This window comes from Xenopus laevis, chromosome 6S (genome assembly GCF_017654675.1).
Source record: "Xenopus laevis strain J_2021 chromosome 6S, Xenopus_laevis_v10.1, whole genome shotgun sequence".
In the NCBI taxonomy this organism is placed as follows: Eukaryota; Metazoa; Chordata; class Amphibia; order Anura; family Pipidae; genus Xenopus; species Xenopus laevis.
Genome location: NC_054382.1, coordinates 63,064,390 through 63,081,991, shown reverse-complemented (window position 1 = coordinate 63,081,991; position 17,602 = coordinate 63,064,390). Strand labels below are relative to the sequence as shown.

General features: G+C 35.9%; 1 protein-coding gene across 1 annotated transcript in view; it reads left to right on the top strand.

Moving 5' to 3' along the window:
• The first annotated feature begins 1,479 nt into the window (after positions 1 to 1,479).
• gabbr2.S (gamma-aminobutyric acid (GABA) B receptor, 2 S homeolog) overlaps positions 1,480 to 17,602 on the top strand; it is a 338,466-nt gene continuing 322,343 nt past the window's right edge. Inside the window, exon 1 of the mRNA XM_041567636.1 lies at positions 1,480 to 2,734. Within this exon, the coding sequence (XP_041423570.1) occupies positions 2,339 to 2,734 (396 nt within the window). The 5' untranslated portion in view covers positions 1,480 to 2,338. The remainder of the gene's footprint in view (positions 2,735 to 17,602) is intronic.

The following is a 17,602-nucleotide window of genomic DNA, read 5'->3' as shown; positions in this document are numbered from 1 at the left end:
GTTCCACAGATTCCCAGTTGGATTGAGATCAGAGCATTGACCAGTACCGAGATGGAGTGCTGATTCCAGTATTACCTGTTTGGTATCAGGTGCCTTTAGGTGTATGGCCCCAAAAACTGCCAAGGGCCCAAAATTTGTAACCACATACAAAACACCAATGGCAGATCCGATGCTATGAAAATCAGTTGTGGGTTATTTATTTAGCTCATAATAGTGACAACGTTTCTGGCCTAAACAAGACCCTTTGTCAAGCCATGAGCTAAATAAATAACCCACAACTGATGTCACAGCAATGGATGTGCTATTGGTGTTTTGTTTGCGTTTGAGTATTGACCAGGGCATTCTAAGACATTTTACTTCTGAGTCACTATAGTGTTATTATGGCCTAGTGTTTGAGATCGTTGTCCTGCTGAAGAATGTACTTTTGCCCAACACTCTGTTTTTAGCAGGCCAAAATATGTTTTAGTACTGTGTTTTGCACCATCAATTTTTCCCTTTTTATAGTATGGTAGTTATTTCCCAATGATAAAGAAAAGCAGCCCTACTGTGTGATGCTGCAACTTTGGTATTAGAGTTACATGAAACATATCTCATTGAACCTTTGACCCAAACGCTTTCCCACATTGCAGCTGGGTAATTCTCTTTCTTTTTGGCTTGAGCATGTATTTTTAGATGTTGCTTGGATCAATGGCATTTTGATGCCACCCTCCCATACAGGTACAATTTGTGCAGAGCTATTGATATGGTTGCCCAATATCTACTGTAATTGTAGCATCATGCTATGTGGACAGTAGTACCATGCTACATGGCTGTATTTATTCAAAAATCTCAAGCACTATTCCAAAGATAACATAGATGTGGCTAAAGTCAAAAAGGTGAGCACCCTCTGATTACCCAGTCAAAGTATTGATACCAACTCGGAATCTGTGACAGTCTTTGAAAATGAAAGTTCACAAGTGTCATCAGACTAACCCTAGCAACCTGTAGTAAATCTGCCTGGAAGAATGGGTCAAAATCATTACTAAACTGTGGTCTTTGCTGGTACCTACTTACCCCCATAAGCTAGTTGTTATTGCTACAAAATATTGAAATATGGGTAATACATGTTAAGATGCAAAAATCTATATTTGAAATCAGATTTGTTTGTTACACATGTAGAAAAAAAGACATGTATAACATAAAAAATCCAAAAAGAGCATACCGAGTGTGGAGTTGTAGGAGTTCAACCATAAAAGGTTCTTTTCCAATCCTATGTAGGAAAAATGTATTTTCACTGGCCCCAAAAGGGAGGAGTAAAAAACACAAGAGCTGATTGTTTGCAGAAGCATTATACCACTAAGCAGTTCAATAGGTAACCGCAAATAAATATGTACTGTATGTTCCCAATCCTCTGCAAGCTAGTAATTGTAATCTGTTTAAAGCCCTGTGCCCAAACCTTTTGATGGTCCTAACTGGGCACAAGGTGCTGCAGTCTGCACTCAGCATTGAAGGCTTGTTTGTGACAGCAAATTCCAATCACTGTACAGTCGCCAGGAAAGGCGTACAGCATGTAAGCATTTCTCATCTCATCCCTCTGGAAAAGCGATCGCGCACCGCTCAAAGCTTTAAGCGCAAACGTCTGTATAGCAGCAATGCGGCATTTCTCCCTGCGTCTGTCACCGCTGGAGATTCCGCAGCGCGCAGAGATTTTTCTCTTCAGAGTGTTCAGATCGTAGAATGTTTGGCATCGGTCTGGTCTCTGGGGAACTGCTTGGCTAGGTGCAGACAGTAGGTTAGATCTGCAGCACTTAGCTTCTGCAAGATACGCGACTGTACAGCGCTGAACAGACGTATTTGCCAAAGAATGTAATGAAGGAGCTCTGCCTCTTGTGTTGCACACCTCTCTGCACATGCCCGTGATTCTAGCACCGGTGGTGGCGGGGTTACAATTGGGAACTCGGGAGGAGGAGGCGCCATTGACAGAAGGATTGTCAGGGGTGTGTGTGTTGGAAGGGAGGGGGAGAAGACCCTTATCCTCGAAGGAAAACAAATAGGAATGAGAAGAAAAGGTCTCCTATAAGCCTCCATGCACGTTGGATACCTGCTATGATTTGCCTTCGGTTTATCTTTTTGCTTTTGATTCTTTTGTAACCTGCCTACACCAGATCTAAATGATAGACAAAAACACTGCGCCCTTTATCATTACCGAAAGGGGACTGGAGACGTCCATTCCCCCTCCTCGCCTTTGAGCTCGTGCTGTGTATGTGCTACCTCTGTGCTCCGATGCCTGCTTGTCGCCTGTGAGATGAGAGAGGAGTGAGGCGCACCCGCTCAGTGTACCTTGCAGTCACACGCAGCTATGGCTCCATCCCCGAGGAGGCGCTGGAACTCGCCGTGCGCTCTCCGTGGTGCTGAAACCCCACGAGCTGCTGTTGCTGGTGGTGTTGAATCTGCCACCGGCGTCTCACCTAAACCTGCCATTCAGATGCCAATACTGCCTCCGCAATGCCTGCTGCTGGTACTGGGTTTGGGATTGGGACCTGGTTTAGTTTATGGATCAAGGAGTACGACAATCGAACAGGCTGCCAATGGCACCTCGTTATCCATCATGGGCTTGATGCCTCTCAACGAGACTGTAGCAAAGGGGAATATAGGCAGAGGCATCCTGCCTGCAGTACAACTGGCTATCGATCAGATCCGCAATATATCCCTCCTGCACCCTTACTTCTTGGACCTAAAGCTTTATGATACAGCGGTAAGAAGCTATACATTTTTATGATAGTAATGGCTACCTTAGGAGCATAGATGTACTCTGGATACCTGAAATAGCTTTAATATGTGTAGTAATCTCCTGGTGACAAGGAAAGGGTTCATTATATCACCCATTGCTGTTTTATTGGCTGTAAAGGCATGCACTACCTGCAACTGATTTTTGAGCAGTTGCACCAATTACCTGAGCAGAGAGTGATGATGTATGGATTTGTATGTATATATGTATGTGTGTACGTATGTATTTCTTTGGATGCCTACACACATTCATCAAGACGCTTTCTCCATAACATATGAAGGAGTGGGTGAGGAGAATGCAGAGTTGCCGCACGGCTCCTCCATGATGCTGCATAGGTGCATGATTACCTTTCCTGCTATGTTTTTACTGTGAATATATCTATACAACTATATATAAACCGTACATTAAATAAAATCTTAACCAATCACCCTCATCATCACAGAAACTGCATGTACCTTATTGACTCTTGTGATTCCTATACTTTGAATATTGGAATTTTATTAAGACCACCCCCTCCCTCTCAGTCGATTTAGCAACAGATGCACCATATTTAGTATTTTTTTTTTTGCAAACAACGTTGATTATCTATTGTAAACAGGAAATGCAGGGGTATTATAGGGTCTGAGATGAAATGCTGAGGCTGATAGTGATTCTTGCTGTCCTTTGCAGCCTATTTAATGCGCACAGGGAACTACGTCCTTTTAGCTGTATTTAGCAGTTGAATACTAATCAGTATTGCTGACACTGCCACAGCTATCTTTACAAAACGGACATTTCTTGGTTAAATTCCATATTTCCATGGTTACTTGTAGGTACATACAGTAGGGCTAGCTGAAGAATCCTTATTTATTGTAAAAAAAATGATGACATTGTTTATGCTTACAATTAGATACAATACAGACAGTACCCAACTGTGAAGCACTCCACATACATGATGTGCAACAAAGCAAACTGACTAAGGATTTCACAAAATATGCAAGTAGCAGTGCACCTACCTAATGATTGTTCCATCATGTAATTGATGGTATTTAATTTATGCAATAATCATTTCCAATCAATTTATTAATTAATCTTTCCCCCCTTATTTATTGCAACACAATTTAGTCGCAGTAGTAGTCAATATATTTAGCACTAGACTGAGCAAGTGCCTGAAGATGGCAGTCATTTCTTGTTGAGCAGTTCAGGCCATTTCCAAGGCAACCCTTGGAACAAAGCAGTTTGGAGCTGTTCAGCTGCATCTACCCCCATACAATTAGCAATACATACACTTCCAGGTAACTGAACCTGCCAGAAACATGCCTGAGTCATAATGTTAAAGTGGATTCAAAATAAATACTAATCATAAAAACTATAATTTCTAGAACAGTCACAAAATAGCATACAGGTATATTGGAATAAATCCATAAATTAAATATATATTTTAGATCCTGCTTTCCATATAGCTTTTGTGCTTATTTCTTTATACTTGGGTACAGGGTATCTTATCCATTGATCCTGTCAGTTTTTTAAGCACATTTTTAAAGAGTCTATTTCACATTAATATATAGAGAGCTGTTCATTGCCATGGATAGAATGATGCACACTATTTATGTACAGGCACCAATTTCAATTGACATGCTCCACTTGCCTGATAGGTTATGCAGATATTGGTAAATCCCTGCACAGTGTGACCTTATTCTATTTAAGCTTAATTTCTGCCATACTGTATGTATTTATAGTCACACACACAGAAAATGTAGCGACAGCACAAATTTTTCATTTTGGACAAATACCTTTGTCAGGTTTTCCAATGCTAGTGCTGTTACTTTCTGTTTATATTTCTTTTTGCATTAGTGCCCAGACAGTAATGTGAGGTTTATAGAGTGCATTCTGTATTTACAACATATCACATGCAAGTGAACAAAAATATTTAGATTTAAGCAAAGTACTATATAATGTCTAAAATGTTGATGACCTATACATTTTATCAGTTGTAAGTGTACTATTAATAAGGTGTATTTAAAAGGTATAAGCAGTAAGCTTTTAATAGGTATTATTTTTCAGTTGGTAGGCATTTTACATTCTAACTAACTAATAATATCCAAAATACCATTTTTATCCTAACTAATTAAAGCTCTTGCTTCCTTTATTAATGCATGCAAAAAAGCAAGGCCATTAATTTTTATTTGTAATGAAATGAGTAATGAAATGAGTAATGAAATATCTGTTGTAACATAGGGGCTGTAAAAGTGGAATGTAGAAATAACATTTTTTTATCAGAAAATTACAATTTCTCACTATTACACCTAATTAAGTAATAGTAGTTGTATGTCTTAGATGCATTGGGCCTATTTCAGCAAGGACCAGTGGATTTAATTTTTAAATATTTGGCCCCTAAATAATGAAATACCAATGGAATTGAATGGAATACTCCAATCATGTTATAATGACCTTGGGTGCTTCTTTGGCACCTTTTTGCAGTCTCTCAAAACTATTAAATAGGCCAGATGCATACATACAAGGACATGTCCATCAGCATGGTAGCTGGATGGATGCCCTAGCTACTGTCATTTTCATTTTACTGATTTGTAAGCTATGCCTGCAGTGGTACTGGTTTGTAAGTCATGCCACCAGCCTTTGGGCTGTAAACTGATTTGTTATATATGGGGCAACTAGAGCACCTTTTGTTCATTCGGATTTCTTATGTTTGGTTTTTATTACGTTATTTAATGTTTGGCCAGCGAACACTAAAATCCAGATATATGGTGGTTTATCAGGAAATCTGTTAAAAACATAGCATACAATTGAATAAAACTTAAAATCTGGCCATTTTTCTGCAGTTGTAAAGTTGCTGATCAGAGAGTTCAAATCTTAAATTCTGCAGAGGGCTTAGGTTCTTCTTCATATTTCACAGATGTACATGTATTCAGGAAGAACCTTCACAAGAGGAGCATGACAGTGGTACATATTGATTGAGACAACAGTTTTAAAGCTTTAACACAGACGTTGTCTCTATTAGTTTCTCTACTGTTGACTACAATTTATATATTGCAATTCTTAAGTTACAGTGCCATTTCCTGCTGTCTCTTTTTGTAAATTGGTACTGCATGTCGTCTGTTTCAAGAGATATAGTTCATCGTGTTAGAGGAAAATGGTTTACATTAACCAGATGGAATGCATAGTTGTAAGCACACGCAGCTCTCATGAATATGATATAAACTATATAAAGACAGGAAATCCTGCTGCATGTAGTGTAAAATCATGAATTCGTATTGGAATAGCTTGCATTTGTTGTGTGGTTTTGTTAGTAAGAGTGCCATGGTCAGTTGCTTAGTGACACTAATTGACACTGTGGCCTCTGGCCTGTTAGCATTGGTCCAGATCAGGTCAAAAGGATCACACAGAAGTACACTTAAGTAGTTAGAAATCAATAAAAATGTATTATGTCATTACAAAAGAGTACAAGAAAGCTTACTCTGCAAGGAAAGGAACACACAACCTTGTACGAATGCTATAAAAAAATGTAGCCTCCATTGTGCCATTGCATATTTAAAGACATAACAAAGCAAATATGAAATATTCATTTATTAATGCTTGTGGTTGTGTTGGCTGATTACTAAAAAAATTGTTTGTATAAATGGATATTACTTATTGTACAGAGAACCTCAGTTACAATTGCTGTACATACAGTAGCTATTACCGGGCTATTGTATTTTTACATCTATACTTGAAAAAAAAAAACCTCTGCTGCTTCCTTCAGCATAAAACTAAGCACAGTAAATGTCAAACATTATCCAATGCATTTTTAAATGTTAACCCCCCTTGATGTAGACTGCATATGTACGTGTATTAAGTAAATCACATGGTTCCAAAGCAATTAGCTTAAAGCAATTTGCTAAAATCTGTGGTTTTAAAATTTCACACTATGTAAGGTAATGATAAACATTTCAAAAGATTAACTGTGAATAAAATCCTTTTCACTTTACTTATAGTATGGCACATTTGTTGAACTTGCAGACAAAAACAGTATGTATATTACTAGCTACCTAGCGTATTACTAACTTATTTGCTTATTACTGTTAATTGTGTAGAGTTACTGTGAAAACATACTTTTATAAGCTTCAGAACTGTGAGGCACTGTTGCAATTCTGGTGGTCAACAAATAATGACTCTTGGCTTCATATATGTCAATAGCTGCAGTTACATTTTCAATCGGCTCTAACGTGCTCTTTTTTCTGCACAAAATGGTTCTGTTATTATTGTGAGACCTTGGTGAAGAGGTTTAGGAACCATAATGTCCTTAGGTGCAAATATACTGCATAAACACTGCAAAATAATGTGTCTGTTCACCGGTTATATTAAAAGAATTTGTTGAGATGTGCAACATTTTTGAGCCGTTTATAAGTTAGTTGAAAAATTCATAATTTTGCCATTGGTGAATGTTTTTACAAAAAGCAATTTCATAGAATTATAAATTATGCAATGATTATGACAAAAGCCCCTATACCCCCCATGTATTTTGCGCAGTGAAATATGCCTTTAGACTCCAATGTATTCTACATAGAAAAAGTTGCCGTGAAAAAATTGTTGCAGCAGAAAAATTAAATGATAAAAAATTGCACCACAATGTGTATTGCACAACAAAATAGGTTTTGCTTTCTAAAAGCAGAGGTAGCATCTTACATACACTTCCCACAGATAATACTTTAGGCAATGCACACAAATAAAGGTATAAAAGGCAAAAAAATTCAAGTGAACTTAAGTTCTCATGCCATTTATGAAAATCATTTAAATTTGCTCATTGTCCTATGTATAGAATATCCTTTAATTATTTAGTGGTGATAAGGGACATAATACAATTCACAGTCACAGCTATAATGTAGATTCCATAATAGTCTAAAAATCAGTTGTAGAATAATAGAAGGACTAACCAATGAGCAATTAAATGGAACTCAATGAATTTTTGCTTATAGCCATGATCTTCCCATTATCGACCAAGTGCTAGGAGGCAAAATGCTACATTTAAAGACATTGTGAGCATAGCATAATCAATGAAATGACTAAGATGTTCATTGCTCTGTGCGTGCTTAAGCAGAATTACTTAACTGTGTCCTTAAAGCTTAGCTTAATGGTTGATCATATGGACATCATAGGAACATTATAGGATATACGTTTTACAAAGGGGAAGATCCCAGGACATTATTGTAATTACTTATTCTAATGTAAAATGCTGACTACAGCAAGCATGTCAATGAAAGGATTTAGCATCCATTTAAAAGAAGCAATTTAGTCATATGTATTTAGCATAATGGGATATCAGTGATGTTTAAGTCTTAATCATAACATGAACAACCGATTGCACCTGAGGCTGCATTGATAATTAAACACTTGCCACCTATAATGCTTTTCTTTACATACCAACAAGACTTTAGTAACCCTCAGAAGCTTCAGTCCTTCAGTTGAGTCATAACATGGACATTGTTCAGTGACATAATTACACAAAAGCAGTTCTTGGCACCCCTACAGCAAATTTTATAGCAAAAAGTCTGTCAGCTTCCACACTTTTAGTTATCACTTGAATTTAAGCTATGATTCACCGCATACTGTACTTATCATAAACGCACAAACATTATACAGTTAATATAAATGTGTCACAAAATGTACAAGATATTTTAACTAGATGTTATAGATACTTTGCACATATTGGGATTACCATCAATAACCATAGCACAGAATGAATGCTAAATTCAGTGTTGGGATATCCAGAAATTAAATAGCCAGAAATCTCAGAATAACAAAAAGGCCATCTCTCATAGTCCATCATATAGAATCCTAATATTTAAAATGATTTATTTTTTCTGTAATAATAAAACAGTACCTTGCACTTGATAGAAACTAAGCTGCATTGATCCATATTGGAGGCAAGACATTCCTAAAGGAACCAAGACAAAAACAAAGAGATGATATTTAAGAATTTAAAATGTAAAACACCTTTCAGTCTATTTGGATAGGTCTCAATCAAATCATTTGGATTCTGCTCATTTATCTTACTGTTCTTTCCAGACAAATTTTGGGAACACTCTGCTGTACACAGGGCTTTAAGGGGTAGATTTATTTAAGTGGTAAATTAGAGCTCACCATATTAAAATTCCTATGCAGTTTATTAGAGGCACATTTGTCAAATAGTGAACTTTACCATGCACACATTGATAAACACACCTCTAAAAATCCCATAGGAATTAACAAAGAGTCGCTGAATTTTACTGTGGTGTGCTCTAATTTCACACTTTGATAAGTCTGCCCCTTAAGGTCAGCTTCGCATTATACAGGATTTATGCCCTATATGTCTATCTATCAATATATGTATCTTTAAATCTGTGAAAGTCTGTAAAAAACAGAGAGAGAGAGAGAGAACACAACTGTTTGCTAAGGAAGAACAATTTATGAACAAGAGAAAAATATATATTTTTTTGTAATAACTGCAGAAAACCGTGTGAAATAGAAACAGCTAATTTTATTTTGCACTTTCCAGTGTTAACAATGTGCAAATACTGAAAAATATTCAGAGATTTTATGCTGCAAATATATCATAACATCTTAACAGAACTTAGTCCAAAACATTTCACTACTAATGCTAAATGCAAAATAGCTAATCGTCCTATAAATAAGACACAGAGCAGAACATTAATACATATTTTTCTCTAGACAGAATAAAGGTAGAATTCTTTTGAAATCATACAAAATATTTATTGCTCCAGGTTCATATTGATATACCAACTAGAATGGACCATAATTTAGATCATATTGAAAGCTACATTATTTATAATTAATCTGCATGTTTGCACACTCAAAACCAAAACAGAAACAATTTAACGAAAGGGTGGTTTGAAAAAATAATTTGTACTTTTGTTCAAAGAAAAACATTTTACATGGACAACGCCATACAACACATGGCATAATTTATACAATGTTAAAAAAGTAGCATAGAATATCAACCACCCATTAGTTATATGTAGCAAGCAAGAAATCAGCAAGGGAGCGGATACACCTACCAGAAAAATGAGAATGGCCCCAACGTTTCGGCACCAAGGCCTTTGTCAAACCGCTCCCTTGCTGATTTCTTGCTTGCTACATATAACTAATGGGTGGTTGATATTCTATGCTACTTTTTTAACATTGTATAAATTATGCCATGTGTTGTATGGCGTTGTCCATGTAAAATGTTTTTCTTTGAACAAAAGTAAAAATTATTTTTTCAAACCACCCTTTCGTTAAATTGTTTCTGTTTTGGTTTTGAGTGTGCAAACATGCAGATTAATTATTGATATTGGTTACCTTTAGTAGGGGTAACATTTGTTTCTGCACCTCTCGCTAACCTTTGAAAGTTTTGGTGTGCCCTCCATTCATTATTAATTCTACATTATTTATAACACTGCACACCTAGACATTGAATGACACTGAAAACAGTAAGAATCATTGCTTTATACAGTGGAATAAAGTGAACTTACATATTAATAAAAAAAGGGTACATATTTAGAAAGAAATAACATTTAATTAGCAGTATTTCAATATAAAAAAAGTAAATGTATATAATAATAAAGTATAAAATCTTTACATCATTTTTCTTATATTTACATGTTCAGTTTAGAAATCTTTATCTGTTCCAAATAAAATTTCGTAATCTGTAAATCACTATTGGAGTCAAAGGGGCTCTTGCATAAACATTGGACAAAGATGCGCCTGGTAGGTAAGCCTAGCAACCAATCAGTGATTATCTTTTTTCAACCAGCCATGGGTAGAACAATGAAGGCAAATGGGATTGGGTGTCATGGCTTACTGCCTAGAAGCAAATTAGCCCAGTGTTTATAAATTACCCTTCCCCTGGGGGTACACGTGCAGAAGTGTTAAGGGGCACAAAAATGAGTCCCTTGGTGCTCACTTACTGGGCACTTGCACCTCTGTAGTTGCTGGCCTAGATAAAAAAAAATCCAGTAATCAGTCACAGAGCAGCTCTAAGAGGTGCAGCTCAGCTCTGCCCTGTCCTTAGGACAGGTGCTAAGGACAGGTCCCAGAAGCAAATAGCAAACCTGCCACTCCTTGCATTGCACATCTAAATTATATGCAAGCTAGGAGGCAGAAGGGGGGATGCTTACATGCTGCCTACCCCTCACCAATTTATCTCTGACTAACTCAGTCAGTGCTTTTTTAGTGAGGGGAGCCGCAGGTCTCTAAACTCTAAAAGGATGATTGTGACCTTTTTTTTCACTTTGTACATGGCATGGTTTATTGTAAACCTGTGGGTGCCAAAGCTTACATAGTATTATGTAACTCAGCAATATATTTATATATTTTAGGATTGTTATCATTCATTTTACTCTAGTTTTTAACCATTGTTACCCATGTGGGAGGTTTTTATCAGTAATTTCTGAAAAAAAGAAAATAACTTTGCTTAGCCATATTGGTGCTATAATTTTGCTTAACCATTTTTTGCCATATTTTTTGCATTAAAAAATCTACATGACCATTGACATCACTATGCGATCAAATTCCTTGTGGCCTGTCACAAATTGGGGTATCAGGTGGGAGGGCACATGGGATAAATGCTCAAATAAATAGCAATTTGGTAGATTATTTACACTGGAAAATAGGACTATAAATGAGATAAGGAGAAACATTGCTCCATTTGTTTTATTCTTCTGTTATAAAAGGTTTCATTTTCAGATAACCATTTGAATCATCTGTTTTACAAACTCTTATCAGAGTATCTTGTAGAATCTTTCTCCAAAGGACCCTTGTGTTTTACTGGTATATCTAGTAAGGACACTGTTGCATCACTGATGTGTAACATTCAAAGCATGGATAAATTGTATACAGCATAAAATGATCAGGTTTTCTGTTTTAGAATAGATCTCTGCATATAATACCTGGAAAACATGCATCAAAATTTAAACATAATATTTAAGCACCTAGTCTAATAAAACATACAAAGAGATAAACTTGTATTCATTTTCAGACTAATTAAAGCCCAAACGACCAATTATAGGTAAAATACTATGACCCCACATTGAGATTTTTAATTTCTATATGTTTAATTGTTATTGTATTTTTTTCTTATTTATGTATTTTGCAAGAGGTAGAAATTAAACACATTTTTGACATCTACAAGTAGTAGCTTCAAACTGTTTATACGAATGAACCACTAGTACCATTCAGTTACATACGGAAATATTTTAGTAGCTTTCCTTGTTGATGAGAGTACTTTTGCTATTCCTATACACTTTTCACAAAAAATCTTTCTGAAGGACAATGCAGAATATGAGAATAATAATAGTAAAGCATGATAGAGGTTTGGGACCTTTTATCCAGAATGCTGGGGCCTGAGGTTTTCTGGATAAGGAATCTTTCTGTAATTTGGATTTACAGAAATTGTCGCAAAAACAATCATTTAAACATTCATTAAGCCCCATAGTATTTTTTGCTTCCAATAAGGATTAATCCTTATTTTTAAAAATAATTAAAAATAAGTAAATTATGGATCCATATATAATAAATAAATCATTTTACAACCCAGCACTGAACTATTCTGGTTTTCTGTGTCAGAATAAATACAGTATAGAAGTAATTCAGATTTTCAAAAGCATTTCACAGTAATTCAATAGTACATATTGGGGCCTATTTATCATGCTGTGTAAAACATTGGAGACAAACATCACTGGGTGATGTTTTTCTCCAATGTCTTACACAGTATGATAAATAAACCCCATTGTGTTCTCAGCAACCCCAGTATGATCATATACACAATGGAACAATATCAATAAATGGATGGCTTTGTGATACCACCCTAATATAGATCAATTATGGCACTCCTCTCTTGTAAGATCTATGCACATCTGGTATCATACAAATTGCTATGTAGCTTCCTGTCATGGTTAGTGGTCAATATATTTAGATACAGGTATGAGACCTGTTATCCAGAATGCTTAGGACCTGCGGCTTTCCGGAACTTTCCATAATTTGGATCTTCATACCTAAAGTCTACTATAAAAACATGTAAACATTAAATCAACCCAAATAGGCTGGTACTGCTTCCAATAAGGAATAATTATATCTTAGTTTGGATCATGTGCAAGGTACTGATTTATTCCTACAGAGAAAAGGGAAATCATTAAAAATGAAAAAATATTATCATACTTGGTATGGATACTGTAAGAACTTAAATATATAAACGTATAGCAGACAAAAGGTCTTACTAATGAAACAAAGCCTTTTATTTAGTAGTAGCCCAACATTTCAGTCACCTCTTTTGACCTTTCTCAAGGGAAAACAAAACAGTTATTTTGTTTAAACAACTGTATTTGTTGCCTGTGTGTGATCACTATCTTCATTTGTAAACCACTGTGCACTATAAATCAAAGCTGATACCTGCATAATGGAGAGGATTGCAGTGTTTTAATTTATTACTGCTATTTCTTCAAGAATTGAAAGAGACCAGTAAAAGCTTTAGATCCATGAAAAGATGAACAATAGGAAGATGGATAGATAATGAAAGGAACTCACCTCAGATAACATCATCTTTGTTGATTAACTCCCTCGCTCAGTCCAGTTGCTTATTTTTTGTACGCTTGTATATTATTATATTTATACTTGTATATACAAACATACATATTATAATTTATAAAAAAAAATCAGCTGTAACAAACACACATACATGTATTGCTACACATTCAAAAAAGTGTCAGTCTTTATAGAATAGTGGGTTATATCTGTTTTTTTTTAAATGATAACACTCTCTAAGCTGTGTTTTGCATTAAGAGTTTTTTTTACTAGTGTGTCCCATCTCTTCCAGAGTTTGTGAACAGACTTTCATAATCCTGTCTCCTGTCCCATGAAAGATAAAACAAAAATGTGTAATGGTGCTAAGGAATGTGAGTAGCAGATTATAATACCCATTAACCATCTTTCTTCTTCATGACAACTCCTCTTTCTTTAGCAGAAGCAAAGGTTGTATAGCACACTGGCCAAGAGCTAAAGCTCCTCCTCTGTACTGAAAACAAAGGCATGGGTCTGTACAGGGAAGCAGTACAACAGGTCTGTGCATTTATACTCTATGTCTGCAAAGTGATGCCTTACGGAATCAGAAGGTATTTACTTGTCTAATGCCATACACACAGCACTGCCTAGATACCAAAAATGAGAGTTTTGATTCTCCCATAAGGCATCATTGGCAGAGACATGCAAATCACTCCTTTGTGTCCCTTTGGCCAACTATGCATCCAGAACCGCTGGTTCATAGTACAGATACAGCTTAATGGTTCAGAGCCATAAATTCAAACTTGCATACAATACAGCCTGTTTCAATCTTGTTAGATCTCATCAGTGCAAGATATTGGAAAATGGCTTCTGATAGGTAGGACTTGGAGAACAGCAAAATGGGAAACCAATTCGGGTTATGGTGAGAAGGGCTGAAAGGAGCCAAAAAGCATGAGACAAGTAAATACCTTCTGATTCCAGAAGGCATCACTTTGCATATAATTGCTAGCTAAGGGCTTATTGGCTCCTTTCAGCTCTTCTCACCATAACCAGAATTGGTTCACCATTTTGCTACTCTCCAAGTCCTACCTCTCAGAAGCCATGTTCCGATATCTTGCACTGATGAGATCTAAAAAGATTGAAACAGGCTGTCTGCAACTTTGCAAATATGGCTCTGAACCATTAGGCTGTATCTGTGCTATAAACCAGAGGTTCTGGATGCATAGTTGGCCAAAGGGAAACAAAGGAGTGATTTGCATGTCTCCGCCCATGATTCCTTATGGGAGAATCAAAACTCTCAATTTTGGTATCCAGTGCTGTGTGTATGGCATGAGACAAGTAAATACCTTCTGATTCCAGAAGGCATCACTTTGTATATAATTGCTAGCTAAGGGCTTTTTGGCTCCTTTCAGTCCTTCTCACCATAACCAGAATTGGTTCCCCATTTTGCTACTCTATGTCTGGAAATTTTTGGCTTTGGTTACCCTTTCATATAATGCTATTACTTGACAACATTACAGTGCTGTGAAATATGTTGGTGCTATATAAATACATGTTAATAATAATAACATTGAATACATTATTGTGATCATATATAGCTCTGCAAGAGCTGTTTGAAATATCTTTTGCTGATGACGCAAGAAAATATGTTGCTTGTTTTGGTCTAGATATAGGCAGTTGTAAAGCTGAGTCCATTAGTTTCATGATTCTGCAGTAGGAGATGCGAGACATTGTTTTACAGTAAGCGTAATCATGCCAATGCCTTCCACTCTTTGAAAGACTATGCAGCTGTATGAGTAAGCATGACTTTGATATGGACAGAAGCATTCAGGATTCTTGTGCATGTACATAGCCTTCTTTGTTAGAGAATGCAGGTGCCTGCTTGAACCCTGGTTATTGATGAAACTCTGATAAACAATGATAATAATCCTTCTTTGGTTAGCTATGTAGTTACAGGTGGTATCAAAGTATATTTAGTCACCTCGGAGCTCTTTTAGTTTCTTGCCTTCAAGAAACTAAAGACTGTAGGAGGTCCCCATAGGCTAACATTGGCGCTTGATAGGTTTTAGGTGGCGAAGTAGGTAATCAAAGGTTTTTTTAAAGAGACAGTACTTCGACTATCGAATGGTTGAATAGTCTAACGATTTTTACTTCGAATCGATGTTTATACATACTATCGATGTTTATACATATATCAAAAAGTTGTTTTTTGACTTAAATCAAGAGGTGAAAATTCCCCAGAGACAGAAAAGTATTCAGTAGTGATGGGCGTTTTTTTTTTGGCCAGGTGCGAATAAATTCGAAAAAATTCGCCAGCATCAAAAAGACAGACGCCAGCGTAAAAAAAAAACGGATGCAGGCGTAAAAAAAAAAACGGACACTGGCATCAATAACGGACCGTTTTGCGAATTTTTCAGCGAAGTGAAACACCCGAAATTCGTCCATCACTAGTTTTCAGTATTAATATACTCTGAAATAAATGAATAAGAAATTATGATTTGTATAATGGAAAATATTGACATTTTATAACAAATTAATGAAAATGATGATAATGGCAGGTCTGCTAAAGCTCGAATGGGTTGACGATTTGTAGCTATTCACCTGTCACATCTTGAAAAGTTTTCTTTTGGGGTTCACTGGTATCCTAAGAAATATCATTAAAGGAGAACTAAACCTTAACTAAAGAAGTAGGCTAGAAATGCTGTCACTTACAGGGCTTAGGGACCCACTGAAAATATGCAGTACACAGAATAAAAATGCCACAGTATAAGGCTAATTAGTAATACATACATTACTATATGGCAGCTCAGAAAACAATGCAACTAGCATCAGAATTTAATTAATCAGCTTTGCAGCACCAGTTTATATTACAAGCCAATCTCATTTTCTGCTTGAAAATTTGTGACATCCCTTAAGGTTACAGTAGCTTCTCAACAGGAGCCCACTGAACATGGTGCAAAAATGCCAATATGAATATTATGCCAGTTTAAGAAAACAATCAAGATTTTCACTCTCATTTTAAATAAATGTGCTTTTTTTTTGCTTATGTGCAACTGTTTTCCATGTTATGAGTTTTGTTGTTTTTTTTTTTTTCCTTCAATCGCTTTTTATTCATCAAACTCAAAAATGTATAAATCTGCCTCTGTCAAGCTGTACAGGCACATTACCATTTCACAAACTTGCTTAATTTTCTGGGTACAGGTTAATTTACACAAATATTCTAGAACTAGGTAACATACAGTATGTCAATTGTCTTAATAGAAAAACACTGAGTAGGACCCCTTCCTTGTTGTATAAGTGTTTGAATTGAAATATTTTAAAATAAGGAGAGTAATACATATCACTGCACTGGTAAGATATGTAATTGTATTTTTATTAAAAGTGGGTCAAGGTTTAATCCCTCTTAGCTAATAAAATCATATAATATAAAGCCTTTTGAAAATCTGATCAGGATCACATGGAACAAGGGAAATGTAGAACCAACAGTAATGAGAAAGCATCAACCATATTTCAGGCAGAATAGGCATGAAATGGGCCATTTCTTAATTAGAATGCAGAGCAAGTAATTGGGAACTGGGAATAGGATAGTACATTTTATTATTCTACCCATAAATATTTTTCAATCATAATTTTCATTTACCATGCATGAAATTAATTACCAAATATAATAGCCAGACTAAAATGTGAAATAGGACACACAGGTATTGCAAAAATTCATTGTCTGAAGTCAGTAAGTATTTTCTGTTTTTATGTCGATAGATAAAACGGCCTACTACGGCAGTGTTATTTGCTTATTTCTCTTGATTTTAAAATTGGAAATTCACTCCAAACGCTTCTGGTAAAATTGAAAAGTAATGAAAATGCCTTTGAAGTAATAATTCCTCACAGAAAGCCAATTATTTCAATAGAAGTGCAAGGCTTTCGAAGAGATTTTCTGGGATTTTACCATTTCTAACTTGGTAAACAAACAAATGACCAAATAGACCAAAGAGGGTCAACTTTATTTACAAACAGGCATAAGTGTCACACCAGGACTTACTAAAATTGGTAAAGTGGTTAATTTTTCTACATTCTGCAGAGAAAAACGTTTTCAAAAGAGCATTACTGCTAAGGAATCAAACCTTAATGAAACTACCTTTCCCATGAATCTAATAATTACCCTTAACAACAATAGGCCAGATTCAATTCAATGAGAAAAATGAATGTCGTGAAAACTCAATAAAAGCCTATGGGGAAATTTGGAAATGAATTAGGAGATTTGTTTCCCTCATAGAATTGTATCTGGGCCAATAGTGTGGAGCAGATTGGCATTACAGGCATATTAGG